The sequence below is a fragment of the Ceratosolen solmsi genome, unplaced genomic scaffold (genome assembly GCF_000503995.2).
Source record: "Ceratosolen solmsi marchali unplaced genomic scaffold, CerSol_1.0 scaffold94, whole genome shotgun sequence".
NCBI classification, from domain to species: domain Eukaryota; kingdom Metazoa; phylum Arthropoda; class Insecta; order Hymenoptera; family Agaonidae; genus Ceratosolen; species Ceratosolen solmsi.
The window spans coordinates 1-14,346 of record NW_011948458.1 but is presented as its reverse complement, the minus strand read 5'-3'; the positions used below and the strand labels follow the sequence as shown (position 1 = coordinate 14,346).

General features: G+C 19.7%; 3 protein-coding genes across 3 annotated transcripts; all 3 read left to right on the top strand.

The window, feature by feature from the left end:
* Positions 1–24: 24 nt before the first annotated feature.
* Positions 25–4,914, top strand: LOC105366853 (putative odorant receptor 69a, isoform A). The gene is made up of 8 exons (XM_011505440.1): positions 25–177; positions 940–990; positions 1,622–1,739; positions 1,910–2,168; positions 2,562–2,652; positions 4,409–4,545; positions 4,649–4,778; positions 4,852–4,914. Exons 1-8 carry the CDS (start codon positions 25–27, stop codon positions 4,912–4,914), a joined length of 1,002 nt encoding a protein of 333 aa, XP_011503742.1.
* Positions 4,915–6,389: 1,475 nt separating this feature from the next.
* On the top strand, positions 6,390–10,954 carry LOC105366852 (odorant receptor 9a-like). Its single transcript, XM_011505439.1, has 9 exons — positions 6,390–6,488; positions 6,549–6,668; positions 8,094–8,208; positions 8,671–8,932; positions 10,019–10,126; positions 10,301–10,391; positions 10,474–10,610; positions 10,702–10,831; positions 10,904–10,954. The coding sequence occupies exons 1-9, from the start codon at positions 6,390–6,392 to the stop codon at positions 10,952–10,954; spliced, it is 1,113 nt and encodes a 370-aa protein (XP_011503741.1).
* A 2,052-nt stretch (positions 10,955–13,006) lies between these two features.
* Positions 13,007–13,903, top strand: LOC105366826 (cytochrome c oxidase subunit 4 isoform 1, mitochondrial). The gene is made up of 3 exons (XM_011505397.1): positions 13,007–13,221; positions 13,470–13,662; positions 13,737–13,903. The coding sequence occupies exons 1-3, from the start codon at positions 13,024–13,026 to the stop codon at positions 13,844–13,846; spliced, it is 501 nt and encodes a 166-aa protein (XP_011503699.1). The 5' UTR covers positions 13,007–13,023; the 3' UTR covers positions 13,847–13,903.
* Positions 13,904–14,346: the final 443 nt, after the last annotated feature.

Here is a 14,346-nt window from a genome sequence, read left to right as displayed (position 1 = left end):
AAAATTTACTCAATATTTTAAAAGATGAACGACAACAGTAAAATTCTTAGTATTTATTTTCAAATAAATCAATACTTCATGTCTTGTTGTGGAATCTGGCCTTATCAATCAAAAAAATCAGCCAGATTAATTCGTATATTTTGGAGTTTCATGCATATTAGTGTTTTACAAATCGAGGTAATAAGCTTTTTAATAATTATAAATTTTTTAAATAATAATGTTTGATTTAAATAAATTTATTATATTTAGCAATACAATTTTAGTATTGCAATATTATAAATAAAAGCAATATTATTTATATTATTTATTATAATATAATTATTATAAAGTATATTCAAAATGATTGATCTTGTGGTCATTTATAATTTAAACAACTTTTAATATATTAATTTTATTATAGTACATAGAATAATTAAAAATTTGTTTGAAATTTTGAAATGTTTCTTAATTTTTCTTCAACATATTGATAAAATAAATATTTATTATTTACAGTAAACAAGTTTTTATCATCTTCAAATTTAATTTATAAAAATTTTCATTTACAATTGTAAATGTATACAATAAATAAACTATTAAACTTCTTAGAACTTATATTTTCTGATTATTGTCAATTAAAATATTTTTTGGTAAATTAATGTAATAATTCATTCAAATATTGTAACATACGTGTATTATCATTATTAATTTATATGATAATTTGTATTTTAATATATGAGTTTTGTAGAAAAAAATATGTAACATATAATCCTAATATAGAATATAATGAATACATACATGTGCCAGATTAATTAATTTTACTATAATAAGGTAGAAGTATTTATTTCCAATTATAATTTAAAAAAATATTAATAATTAAAATGTGAATTATAGGCTTTCAGTTTATTTAGGTATTGGGATAATACTGATACTGTTATTCAAATTACTATTTTATTCTTTTATAATATAATTTTAAGTATAATATTTAGCAATTCAATTCATCATCAAACAAAGGTAACTGTATTGTATTTTATTATCTTTAATATAGCGGTATTTTTATTATAAAAATATTAAATTACCTTTCATGATGTCATTATATTAGTATAACATTAGTTTAAGAGTGGAATTTAAGTAGATGTCAATATTTATTAAGTTTCTTTTGAATTTTATTCAAGTTCATTGTCCCTATCAATCAAAAATCACCAAAGAACAAGACTTTTGCAGCCTTATCGGTCATACACTATTAATATCTTAAGAAGATCGATTTCGACTTTTTGTAATCAGTATATAATAACGTTTCCAAAATTAATCATCAATCTATCAATATTAGCATTTTTCAATATTTTATTAATAATATAAACAATAATTTTTAAACAAATATACACATGATAAATTGACAATAAAAATTAATTGTACATGCTCAAAAAAAGGTCAATATATTTAAACTTAGTTATTTTAAAACAAAATCGTAAAGTGAAAGCATTTTATTAATTCTTATTTAAACTATTTAAAACAATTAACGGTATTTTATTATTTAATAGTGAATTTACTTTATTAATTCATTTTAAACATATGTATATTTAATATATTTATTTAGATATTTTGTTTTGAAATAACTATAATACAAAATTAAGTTTCATTTCAGATAAAGTATCTTCTAGAAAAAATATGTATTAATTGGAAAAGTTTATCTGATAAAAAAGAACAAGAAATTTTATTTCGTTATTCTGAAATTGGAAAAATAATATCTCGGATATGCATTGGTGAGCAAAAATAATATTCTTATAAAACATTGATTTGGATAATATAATCTATCTAAATAGTTGAAAAAATTATAAGCCATCGATGTAATATTGCAATGTAAAATAATCAATAAAATAATATCAATAAACTAGTATTATTTCAATTAAAAGTTTAATATAATTTTTTGTAGGTACCACTATTGGTTCATTATTTTTTATTATTGTACCTCCTATGGTATTATTCATTCAAGATGAACTTCAATATTATAAAGGAACAAGAACAGAATTAAACTTATTCATTCAGTATCCTATTGAAAATAATGAGTATTTTTACTTGTTTTTAATACACGCCTTGACATCAGGTATACTTGGTATTTTTCCTCTTCTTTCACTCGACTCATTTACAGTAAATTATGTTCAGCACGTCTGTGGAATGTTTGCAATACTAGGGTATATATTTATTTTTATTTATAAATAATTACTTTATTTGGATTATAAGCTCGTTAGTCTTATACAATTTTTTTATTTATAAATACAATTAACATATTATTGATTTTAATATTTATAAATATGAAAAATTTTAAACTCATATTATCTTAATAATATGACAAGTATTAAAGTTCGATAATGACTATGATATTTGTCAATTTAGAAGACGACTTGAAAGTACTATAAAAAATGAAAGAAATAAATTGTATGATAAAACGTATCAAGAAATTCTTAATTGTATTATTTTACATAATAACATTCTTGAGTTAAGAATTATTAAAAATATTTTACATAAATTTTTTTATAGTTATTCATTTTACAATAAGTAATAAAAATGATCCTTCTCATTTTTAGTTTAGTGGATGAATTTAATGATATTGTTGGTACTTCATTTGCTATAATAATATTAATTTTAATATTCCTTACTTGCACAAGCAGTATTGCGGTAAATATATTGCATTTTTAAAATAAGTTGTATAGAAATTAGATTAATATTTAATTTCATTAATTAGTCAAATGTGTAGTAAAATATTTATTATTTATAATTATATATTAATATTCTTAATAAAAATATCTACTTTAATACACCAAATATAATTAACATTAAGTTCCATAGTTTAATCAACTTTGTTCTTTTGTTATAAGTTAGTGATTTTGTTAACATGATTAGTTCACATGTCTTATCATTAACATTTTATTAAAAATAGAGGGTTTAGCGAATTTCAATGATAATAAGCAGTTATTTTAGTATTTGTTTAACTATAAATAATAAAAAATAAAACACTATAATTTTTAACTTATTATTATTAAGTTTTTATTTTGTAAGAAGGTTGAAAATATAAATATAAAGGGATAAACTCGAGTATTAAGCTTGCAGTAATACTAATTAAATATTTATTTAATATTTGCATTTTATATATCTATTATTTCTAAGATTTAGAAAAATACGAAAATTTCTATATTATATTGTATTAGTACTTTTACAGGAATTTGATATGCGAAACAATGTGCAAAATATCTAATTTTTACGAATATTTTCTTTTACATGTCTGAACTAATATTAGAATCCACGGTTTGAATATTCTATCTATAGAATACTTTTTCTATAATATAGAATTTTAATATTATTCTTTCTGTGATATTAATATTATTAATGTATCATATATAACGAAGGAAATTACATTTCTCATTTGATATATGTTGTTTTGACTGTGTTCTATTTGCATTTATTTTTAATAATCAAAAATATTTATATTGATAAGCTTTTTTGAGAAACACTTATTACTATTTTTTCTATAATTTGTAATTTAATTTAAAAGTATATAATATTTTATTATATGTTATAATATATAACAATGATTTATTTATAATAATATAACAATAGGCTTCAAGGTTGAATCTGATTTAATTTTTAAGTATTACTGAATCAGATTTATCACATCTTGATACTAATTGGAGATAGCAATACGTTAAATAAAAAAAAGGATCTTAATTAAAAAGAAAAAAGTATATTTGGTTTCTGTCTTGATTATAAATGTATTATTTTTATACTTTTATATTATTTTAATAATAGTATACCCTTACATATTTTTTCTATTTCTTTATTTATTTCAGAATATTAAAGGACAATTTCTAGAACAGTATTTAATCTATTTATTTTTAGTAACTTTCGTAGAGATAATAATATTTGAAATACAATTCATCTAATTTCTTTGAATATTAATTATTACTTTTTTATACGTAATCATTTAATTTATTTTAAATACATCAATATTATCTTTTTCAGAATAAATATTTAAAGCTTGTAAAGAAATTTTCACGATAAAATTTGTTTTTAGTTTTATTTAATAACTTCGAAATTCTTCGGTTTATTATTATCCAATATATATTTATAAAAGAATCGCTTAAAATAAAATACTTATAACAAATATACTTTTAATCCATATACATAAAATAGTATTAATGCTTATATATACATTTAATAGTATAATACATATATATTATAGTAATTATTATTAAGTAATTATTACATAAAATATTTATTTTCAATGTTTGTATTCAAATATTATATTTGTAAATTATTAATTTAATGTAATATATATTCATAAGAATTTTTTTATGAAGATTATAAAACTTAGCATTACAATGAAAAATCTTCTTTATAACAATGACGTACATAAAACATTTTAAAAAATTTCCAGATTTTCATTCTATGGGAAAATGCAAAGGAAGTAATGCGGTATTTGCTATTTACATTTTTGGAATTATTACATATGTTCTGCTTCGCTTTTCTCAGTCAAGATCTAATGAATCACAATAATAAAATATACAAATGCATGTAATTACTAAAATAATTTTTTGTAGTTATAAAATCATTTAAAATATTTTATGGTCATTTTCAGTATAATTTATACATTATTGAAGCTTTCTCTTTTATTCAGATTCAATTCTGGATGGTATAAGTCTTCAGCAAAAACTGGAGGACTTATAAAAATGATGTTTTTACGATGTTCAAGACCGTGTTTAATACAATGTATGACTTATCCACTAACCTTAGAGAATTTTTTATCAGTAACTATTTTGTTTTATTGTTAATCGTTTAAAAATCAGTAAAAATAAATTTAGCATATAATTTATTTTTAAGGTGCTGAGACATACATTTTCATACTTTATGGTTGTTAGATCGCGTATGCTACAAAAAGCATAAATAATAAGTGCTAAAATAGTGCAATTTAAAAGTTAAAATATTTGACTATAAGATTTATAAGTTTGTATTACAAATAACATTGATTTAAGGAACTTACCGTAATTTAATTAGTTAAATATACGTTCAAATATATTTTAATATTAAGAATAATAATTTCGTATTTTAAATTATATTTAAAGTTTCATAACAATTTTATTTTATTTCAATCCAATTAAAATGTTATATTATCATATATATACATATATATACGAGTATATACATATCACGTGTATTATATATTATTGCTATTTGTTTTATAAAAATATACTTTAAAAATTTTGTCAACTTATATAATATTTTATTTTTATGTTGTAATTGTACGTTTGAAATTTATTTATCAAAATTAAAATTATAGAAAAAATTCACCATCAATGTTTAAGATGTTTAATACTAATTCTTAATCTAATTAAATTATTAAATTGCTGCAAATATAATCAAAACTACCAATATAAATTTTTTTAAAGTAATAACTTTCAGTTAATTATAAATTATTACTATATAGATTCTCAGGAAAGTTATGATCTATAATTTATCAAATGCTGAAATGTAAAATAAAATAAATACAAATTTACGTACTACTTTTTAGTTAAAAAGTGTTATGTAATGGCCATATTAATCAAAAGTACTGTAGTAATGTAAAATATGTAGAATATATTATTTTACCTTTTTTTAAATCTTAAAATTTTCTATTATGTGTATAATTAAAAAACTCATGTTTTAAAGAAAAATTAAAAACATTAGTAATTAAAAAACCAAATTCTATTTATAAAATTGAATATTAAATATAAATTTTCTGTAAGCACTACAAATTAGATAATGAAATAAAAGGTTGAATTTTCTTCGATAGTAATTATTTACATTTTATTATTGAAAGTATATATTTCAAAACTAATTCAACCTCTCCGTATTTTATTATATACTACATATTAATAATTAATTCACATTCATTTTTAATTATGTCATATATTAATGGTAGAAATACTTTTTTAGAGTATAAAAATATATTTCTTTGAAATAGATATTTCTATATAATTATTTTTTTATAGTGAAAATATTATTAACCTATGTTAAGAGATATTTATAGAATAATTTATCTATTTATCGATTATGGAATAAGAAAATGTAACTTAATTTCTTACCTACGTAATTTTAGTCTTCTTTAGAATAATTGCATTAACATTATATTTAATATCAAGTACATGAACATTAAGAAAATTATAACCTATGACAATTTAGAAGATAAGATAACAATATGCGAGTAAAAATTAAATTCAATAACATAAACTTAATATTGACCACAATAAATATAGAAAATAATGTAAGTATATAATTGGAAATAGTTTCCATTTATTCTCACAGTAATTTTAGATCTTTTTAAAATGATAAAATTTCGTACTCATTCTATTAATGTTTATTATCAAATAAATAAAATTTCTATGTTACTCATTGGACAGTGGCCCTATCAATCTAAAAATTTAGCAAAATTTCTTACGTACATTTGGATTTTTCAGTATGTTAGCATTTTAATACCCCAAGTATGTAAAAATGTATACATATTAAAAATAATTGTATTTTAATTACTATAAATTTTTTAGTTTATTAAATTAATTGAAGTTATAGATAACATTGACCATACAATTGAATGTTTTGGGCCAATTATATATAATTTAGGAGTTGGAATAAAATTTTGTAATAACATCTTCAATAGAAAACAGGTATAAACATACAATAAAAATATATTAATATTAATATATTATATATTAAAAAATACTGTTGTCATATTTTATAATTCTATTCGAATAATTATTTTCTGTCGGTAGCTGATGCATTTGTAAAATTAATTTAAACTTTATAATCATTAATATTATTATTTATTTAAACTTACATAAATTTATAGTAACATTAGGTATACATTGTTTATAAAGTATACCCACTAATTTTAATTACGACAATAAAATGACTATGTATAGTTAAATAATTCTTAATTCAATTTTCTATTTGTCCTCTTAGGTATAATTAAAATTCAAACGATTTTTATTTATCTAATAAAAAAGAAATTATTAAATTATTTAAAGTTAAATCTTGATGTATCAAAATCACATCTACAATCTAAAACTATTAATTGAAAATCTTAAACTGAAAATATGCATAATTTTTAAAATACTAATAATTATCACATGTTTTGACAATTATATTGATTGGATATTTCTAAATTTATTTCAAATTTAATAAATTTAATTGTAAACTAAATTATAAAACCATACTAGTATTATATAAATTCAGACATTACTAAATAATTTAATAATTACATTATATGTATTTGATGGTTATTTATTATTTATTTATTTATTTTATCGTTATTTCATAATGATTTCATTGTTATACTTTATACTTATTTCATCATGAACATGGCTTTATTCATTATTTATGAAAATTTTACTTAAATATATACATTTATATATTTAGTATGAGAATTATTTAATAATATTATAATTTCTTAGAAGTTATATTATAAAAATTTAATTAAATTTATACTTATGCTTACTAATATTTGAATAGCAAAGAAATATACAAATATATAAAAATGATTAATGAGATACCACTAAAAATAAGAAATTAATTTAATAATATAGTAGTATTTATTAATGAATCACATTTGGGATTTGAATAGTATATTATTAACGAAAATTGATATAATGTATGTGCAAGAATTATTGAAGAAATTACCATAATATAAAAATATGTATGAAAAACATTGTCAAATTTTGTAAAAATATTGTTAAGGTATCAAATCAATACATCGAGATACATTAGATAGATGTTATTTAAATAATATATTGTATATAGTAAGAATTATAGATAGTTCCTAAAAATTTTTCTTAAATAATTAAAATTAAAATTTCAATTTCAATTTGTAATTAAAACATGCTATTCAGTCATGAGAGATAATAGAAAATTTCCAAATAAAATGTGATCATCTATTTCATCTATTATGCTATACGTATTAAGAAGTGAACTGTAATTTATTTTTCAAAAAATTTATTTTACATAAAAACCAATAAAATCTGAAATATATACGTAATTATTCACAAACAAAATTTTTTTAATTTACTAACAAATGTCAATGTTTTTTTTAGATAAAAGCTTTATTTGATGAAATTCAAAAGGACTGGAATAACATAACCGACGAAACAGAAATAATATTACTTTCAAAGTACGCTTCCTTTGCAAAATTTTTAAATTTTGGATACAATTGTAAGCAATCATTATTAAAATCAAATGAATAATATAGGTTATAATGTATTTTATTTTAAAATAAATTAGTTAAAAGAATATATTATATAAATTTTATATATTGTTATATTAATAACATTACAAATTAGAATTAAAATAAACATAAAATAGTATTCAAATCATAATCATTTTATTTTATTTCTTTTACGTAATACATAGAAGTTACTTTTTATATGGTAACAATGAAATAAAGATTAATAAATGTTTCAAATAATTGTATTAGATCAAGTAACTGTAAAATACTTGAATTTTCTATTAAAAAATCAAATTCAATAAAATACTACTATATATATATACTTATAATATGTTTTTAATTAGATTTTAAGATATAAATTTTATTGGTACCACTCCTTAAGTCAATAGATTATATACGTAATATTATTTATATATTAATATTTTTTTATTAAAACAAATATTCCATAGATATGTGTTATAGTACTATGTGCTGTTACTTATTCCTGCCTTTATCATCATTTATAATGGACATAATAAAACCATTAACTGATACAAGGCCGAAAAATCTAGTTATATTTGTTGAATTTTTTGTCGATGAAGAAAAATATTATTTTTATATAATGATACACTCTTATATAACAACGATATTTGGTGTTCTAGCAGTGGTTAGTACCGATATGTTTTACACTAGCTGTGTTCAACATGCCTGTGGTATGTTATCTATTCTCGGGTATGTTTAATCACTAAATCGTCTAAAATTGTTAATAATAATAAAATGCATACAATAATGAGAACATTTATTCCTATATTTAGTAAAAAATCTTTCTATGATATATATTATACTAGCTCACAATTGAATACCACTTGTTAATGTAACTAAATAACTTATTAAATTAATAAAGATTATAAATACTCTGTAAAACTAAAAATTTTAATGTAATACAAGATTATTATTTAAATATTAGTATTATCTACAAAGCGAATAGTAATTGAAATGAAAAAATTGATGTTTACGGATTAAAGTTCACATAAAGGACTATGAAAAGTATATTTTAATTACATTCTGCTATTCCTAATTTCAGTAGAATTATAAAAATGTTTTAAAAATTATTAAATTTCAAACATCAATAAATACTACTAGATACTTAAGTTTACAAAAACTTGTGATAAAAGGTTACTGTTAATAATCACCTATTAAAAATAATTACATATAATCAAACATAATTATAAATATGATACAATTAAATTAATTGACATCATTAAATATAATTAAAAACATTTAAATATAATTAAAAATATTTAATAATAAATTATATTGAAATATAATTAATATTAATTAACAGTAATCCTATACATATTCAAAATTTGGTCCTAATTGATAAAATTATTTACTATTATAAAGTAGTAAGGGTTAGATTTTTAAAAAGTTTAGATGAAAATTAAAATTAATTATGGATTTGTTAATAAATTATTAATTATCTATATTATCATGACGTATTGAATTTTTTTACAAAATTAATAACAATCAAGTATTAATATTTAAATTTATATTAAAATAAAATTAATGCTTTAATTAATTCAACGTATTATCAATATTAATATATTTGAATAATTCATTTGTAGATATTCATTTAAATACTTTGGAATGTATTTTTATATAATAAATTGCTTCTATAGTGTACAAATGATAATATAACTAATTAAATTTAATTATAATAATTAACCTATATGATATTTATATTGATATATTTATTATAAACATAATATTTGTGATGTTCATTCGTAATAAATTATAAAGATTTATCAAAATTTAAAGGCGTCGGCTTAAAATGATTAACAAGGACACCAATATTATTAGAAAATTTGAGAATGATTTTTATAAAGAATTAGAGGATGCTGTTACTCAACACAACAAGATAATAAAGTATAAAATTTATATTTGTATATTTGAATGTATAACATAAATTACTCTATAATTTAATCCTTGTTTTTAGTATAAAACAAGGTATATACTTTTATAAAAAATAAATAAATGTGATTCAATGTATAGTAAAGTTAATTTTTATACATTTGACTAAAATATTATTTCGTTTCATAGATATTGCGAGCGTATAAACAAAACATACGGTGATTCCTTTTTTTTTATTTTGGGCTTAAACATGTTTGCCATGAGTTTTACTGGAGCTTTAGTAATAATATATTATCTAATTATTTCGTTTAGCAAAAAACATAAACATTCTAATTATAATGACAATAATGTAATTTAATTAGATAATTCGAAAATGGGGACTGTATTATGATATAATAAGAAATGGAATGTTCGTCGGGAGTCAACTATTTCATCTCCTCTATTATAGTATTCAAGGCCAACATCTAATAGATCAAAGTTTAATGATAAGTGATTGCATGTAATAATAATATATTAAAAAAATAAATAATAAGCATAAACGTTTTATATATTTTTCTAATTTGAGAAATAAACAAATTATTGATTTCTAGATATGAATCTGGATGGTGTACAATATCACTAAGAATGAAAAAAATTATGACAATAATGATAATGCGCAGTTTAAAACCAATAACAGTTAGTGCCAAAGTCTTCATTATTTCGTTAAGTAATTTCACTATGGTATAAAAACAATATTTTTTAAATATGATGTATGTTATAAATAGGAACTTAGGGGTTAAAATTTTATTTTAGGTAACTAAGGCTTCTGTATCTTACTTCACAGTGCTAAAATCTTCTAGTTAATGATAGAAGATCAATGACAGCAGTCTTGATAATTTTTAACAAGTATATCAGTTAAATGTTTTCTTCCCTCATTGACGAATTTTAAGATTTTTTCATTTTACAAGCTCACACAGTCTATCGACAGTTGCAGTCACACTTTCACATATACAATTTATTATTATATATAATTTTGAAGTTAGTTAAAATAAGTTTTTTTAATTTAATTATAAATAAACTTTTGATTATTATATATATATTTTTTTCTTCATTTTTTTTTAAAAGAGATTTAAAATAAAATGATATAACAAAAATGTAATATTATTTAACTAATTGTAAAGAAAATATTGATATTTTTATTTTTACATAATTTGAAATTTCATCGGCTGGACCAAATACCGATGCTAATGACATATCATGTTTTCAAAAAGCATGCTAATTAAAAAAAGTTACAATCAAGAGCTATCGATATTCAATGCATTTGTCGATGAGTGAATTAATTTAAAAAATAAATTAAAATAAATTTTTATTAGAGTCAGGTATCGGTATTTTCTTTATTTCTTTAAATTTCCGTAGCACCTAAAATTACGGTACAATTCTATATACGCTCATAAAGAACATATGTATATACGTTTTAAAATCTTTACAAAAATAGCAAGTATTGGATTTCGATAAATTGCCTTTGTTAAAAAATATTAATTGTGTAGGAAAGGATTATTTGTTAACTTTATAATATTTTTACATATTTTGAAGAATGTATTTTTATTTTTATATGCGCCCTCTACCGCGGAAAAGTAATATAAATTTATTTGTCGCTTTTTTGTACCATTTCAATAAAATTAAATCTACCTCCGTGTATTACCGCATACTGCATAAATTAATTATTATCAATTGTTTTATTTTCATTGTTTGAGTAATTTATGATTATGATGACATAGATCACTATAGCGCATACTAATTACGATAAGTATTTGTAAAAATAATTTTAATATACTACTAAATATACCATTTTAATAAAATTATTTTTCTAAAAATGGGACCTTTAAATAATGATTATTATATTGGAAAAGGGTCGCTCTGCCCTCTCGATTTTTCAATAATCGTTTGCCTAAAATGCTGTATTATATTATTACTTGATTTAACATTATGATTTTGAATTTGAAATATTACATTAAAAGTACTAAATTAAAACCGATTCCGCGTTTTATTAAATTTTCTAACGCTATTATTTTTTTGTATAAAAAATATATAATTAATGAAATTACTTATTTCACATACGTAGCTTTAATCTTATTCAAACGCATTGAACGTATCCAACACCAATCGCTGCAAAGATGTTCTGCGCACAATCGAGATAACGACAGAAAATCGCAAACTTCATATTTAATCTTGAAAGGAAAATACTTTCGATAGATCACATCTGTCTATTTTAAAAGTAGTAAAGTATTTTTTAAGCAAAATTATTCGAAAACAATATTCTTAAGAATATTTGGAAAATGTTAAAGTTCTAATTTCCTAATTTTACTATCGAGCAAAATATAATCTTTTATAATTTGTCTTCATTTTCTCCCAGTGATTAGGTAATAATTCCCTAATTTTCTGTACCGTTCTTAATTTCTCTCATTGTAACAAATATGTAATAGGTAATAAGCATTTTTTTTTCAAGAGTCGGATAATCGTGTTATTTATAACTTGTTTCTAAATGCTGCCGATAAGACAAATCTACAAAAATCTCTATTTATTTATTTATATTAATTATTCTTGTATATTAGAGCTTGTCGCTAATTCGATATATTTTTTCATTCAATTAAAAAAAAAAAAATTGTTTATGTCAAATCTGAATTTTTGTTTATTACAAATTTAAATATTTAAAAAAAAAAATATATATTTTTTTTTATTTAATTTCATATATATAAATAAATTGATTATATATTTATTTAAGAAATAAAAATTAAATACTAATCGTTTTCAAAAATAAATTTGCATATTCATAATAGAAATTAGGAAATAACAATTTTAACTAAATATTGTAGTTATAATTTTTGTATACTTTGATTTTTAGAAACGTAAAATCATTTTTATTTTTGCTCAAAATGGCTTTAAGAACCTTAACATTGCTTCGTTATTGGAATAAAATACAAACAAGATGCAATACAGTTCATGCAATATGTAATAAAATTGGTAATCGTGAAATTCTTGGCAATTACACTTTTGCAGAACCAACTTATATAGATCATTGGGTTTTTCCTTTATCCACACTTAGATACAAAGAAATTACACCAAACATTCAGGTAAAGAATAATTGAACAGATGTAGCTAATCAATTTATTAAATAACGAAATGGATATTAGTAATTTTTTTTTTTTTTTTATTTGATATTTTAAAAAGTTAAAAAAATAAATGTATATAATCGTTGTATTAATGAAAAATGCATTTTGCTAAATTTATTACAAGAAATAATAACTTGAATATTAATTGAATATTCCCAATAAATAGATATAAATAGTTTTAAATAAAATTAATAATACCATTTGTATAGACTTTACGAAATAAAGAAAAAGGAGATTGGAGACACCTGTCTATTGCAGAAAAGAAACTTTTGTATAGAGCAAGTTTCAGGCAAACTTATGCCGAATTTAGTGCAAAAACTGGTGAATGGAAAGTTATTCTAGGAGTCGTATTAATGCATTGCACAGTATCTCTGTGGATATATCTCTATATATTATATTACAGTAAAAGTTTTAAAAAATTTTATTCCATACAATTGTTAAAAACTATTTGTTAATCTTATTTAAAATTATTTCAGTTAATTCATCACTTCCTGTTTCGTTCAAGAAAGATTATCTTCTTGCAAAATATGACCGTTTAGACGCATTGAATACGCATGCTTGGAGAAACTTGACCAGTAATCGATAAAAATAAAAACTTATAGTAAGTTCCTATAGTAGTTTAAATTAATAACTGTGCTATAGAATTTTATAATAATTTGCACATAATATATACGAATATGAAATTATTACAATAATGTAACTCAGTTATTCATAATATCAATATATATGATTAAAAAAAAAAGTACATAAAAAAAATTTTTCAAATTTTTCTTCATTCAAATCCAAAAATTTATAAATCATAAACTTGCTTTTCTTTATGTAATTTAAGTTCTTTCATAAATATGTGAAACAAAAACTTTAAATAAAATATAAAAATTATAACGTTAATTTAATTGCTTAGTATTTATTACAATAATTGTTATTAATATATTAATATATAATTATTAATATACCGTTGAATGATTAAATGTATAATCACTTTATACTATATAGGCAAATTATTGTTATAATTAAACTCGCATTATATAAAAAATTAATATTATAGAATTTTAATCATTTATCGTTTTATTAGAGAACAAAAAAAAA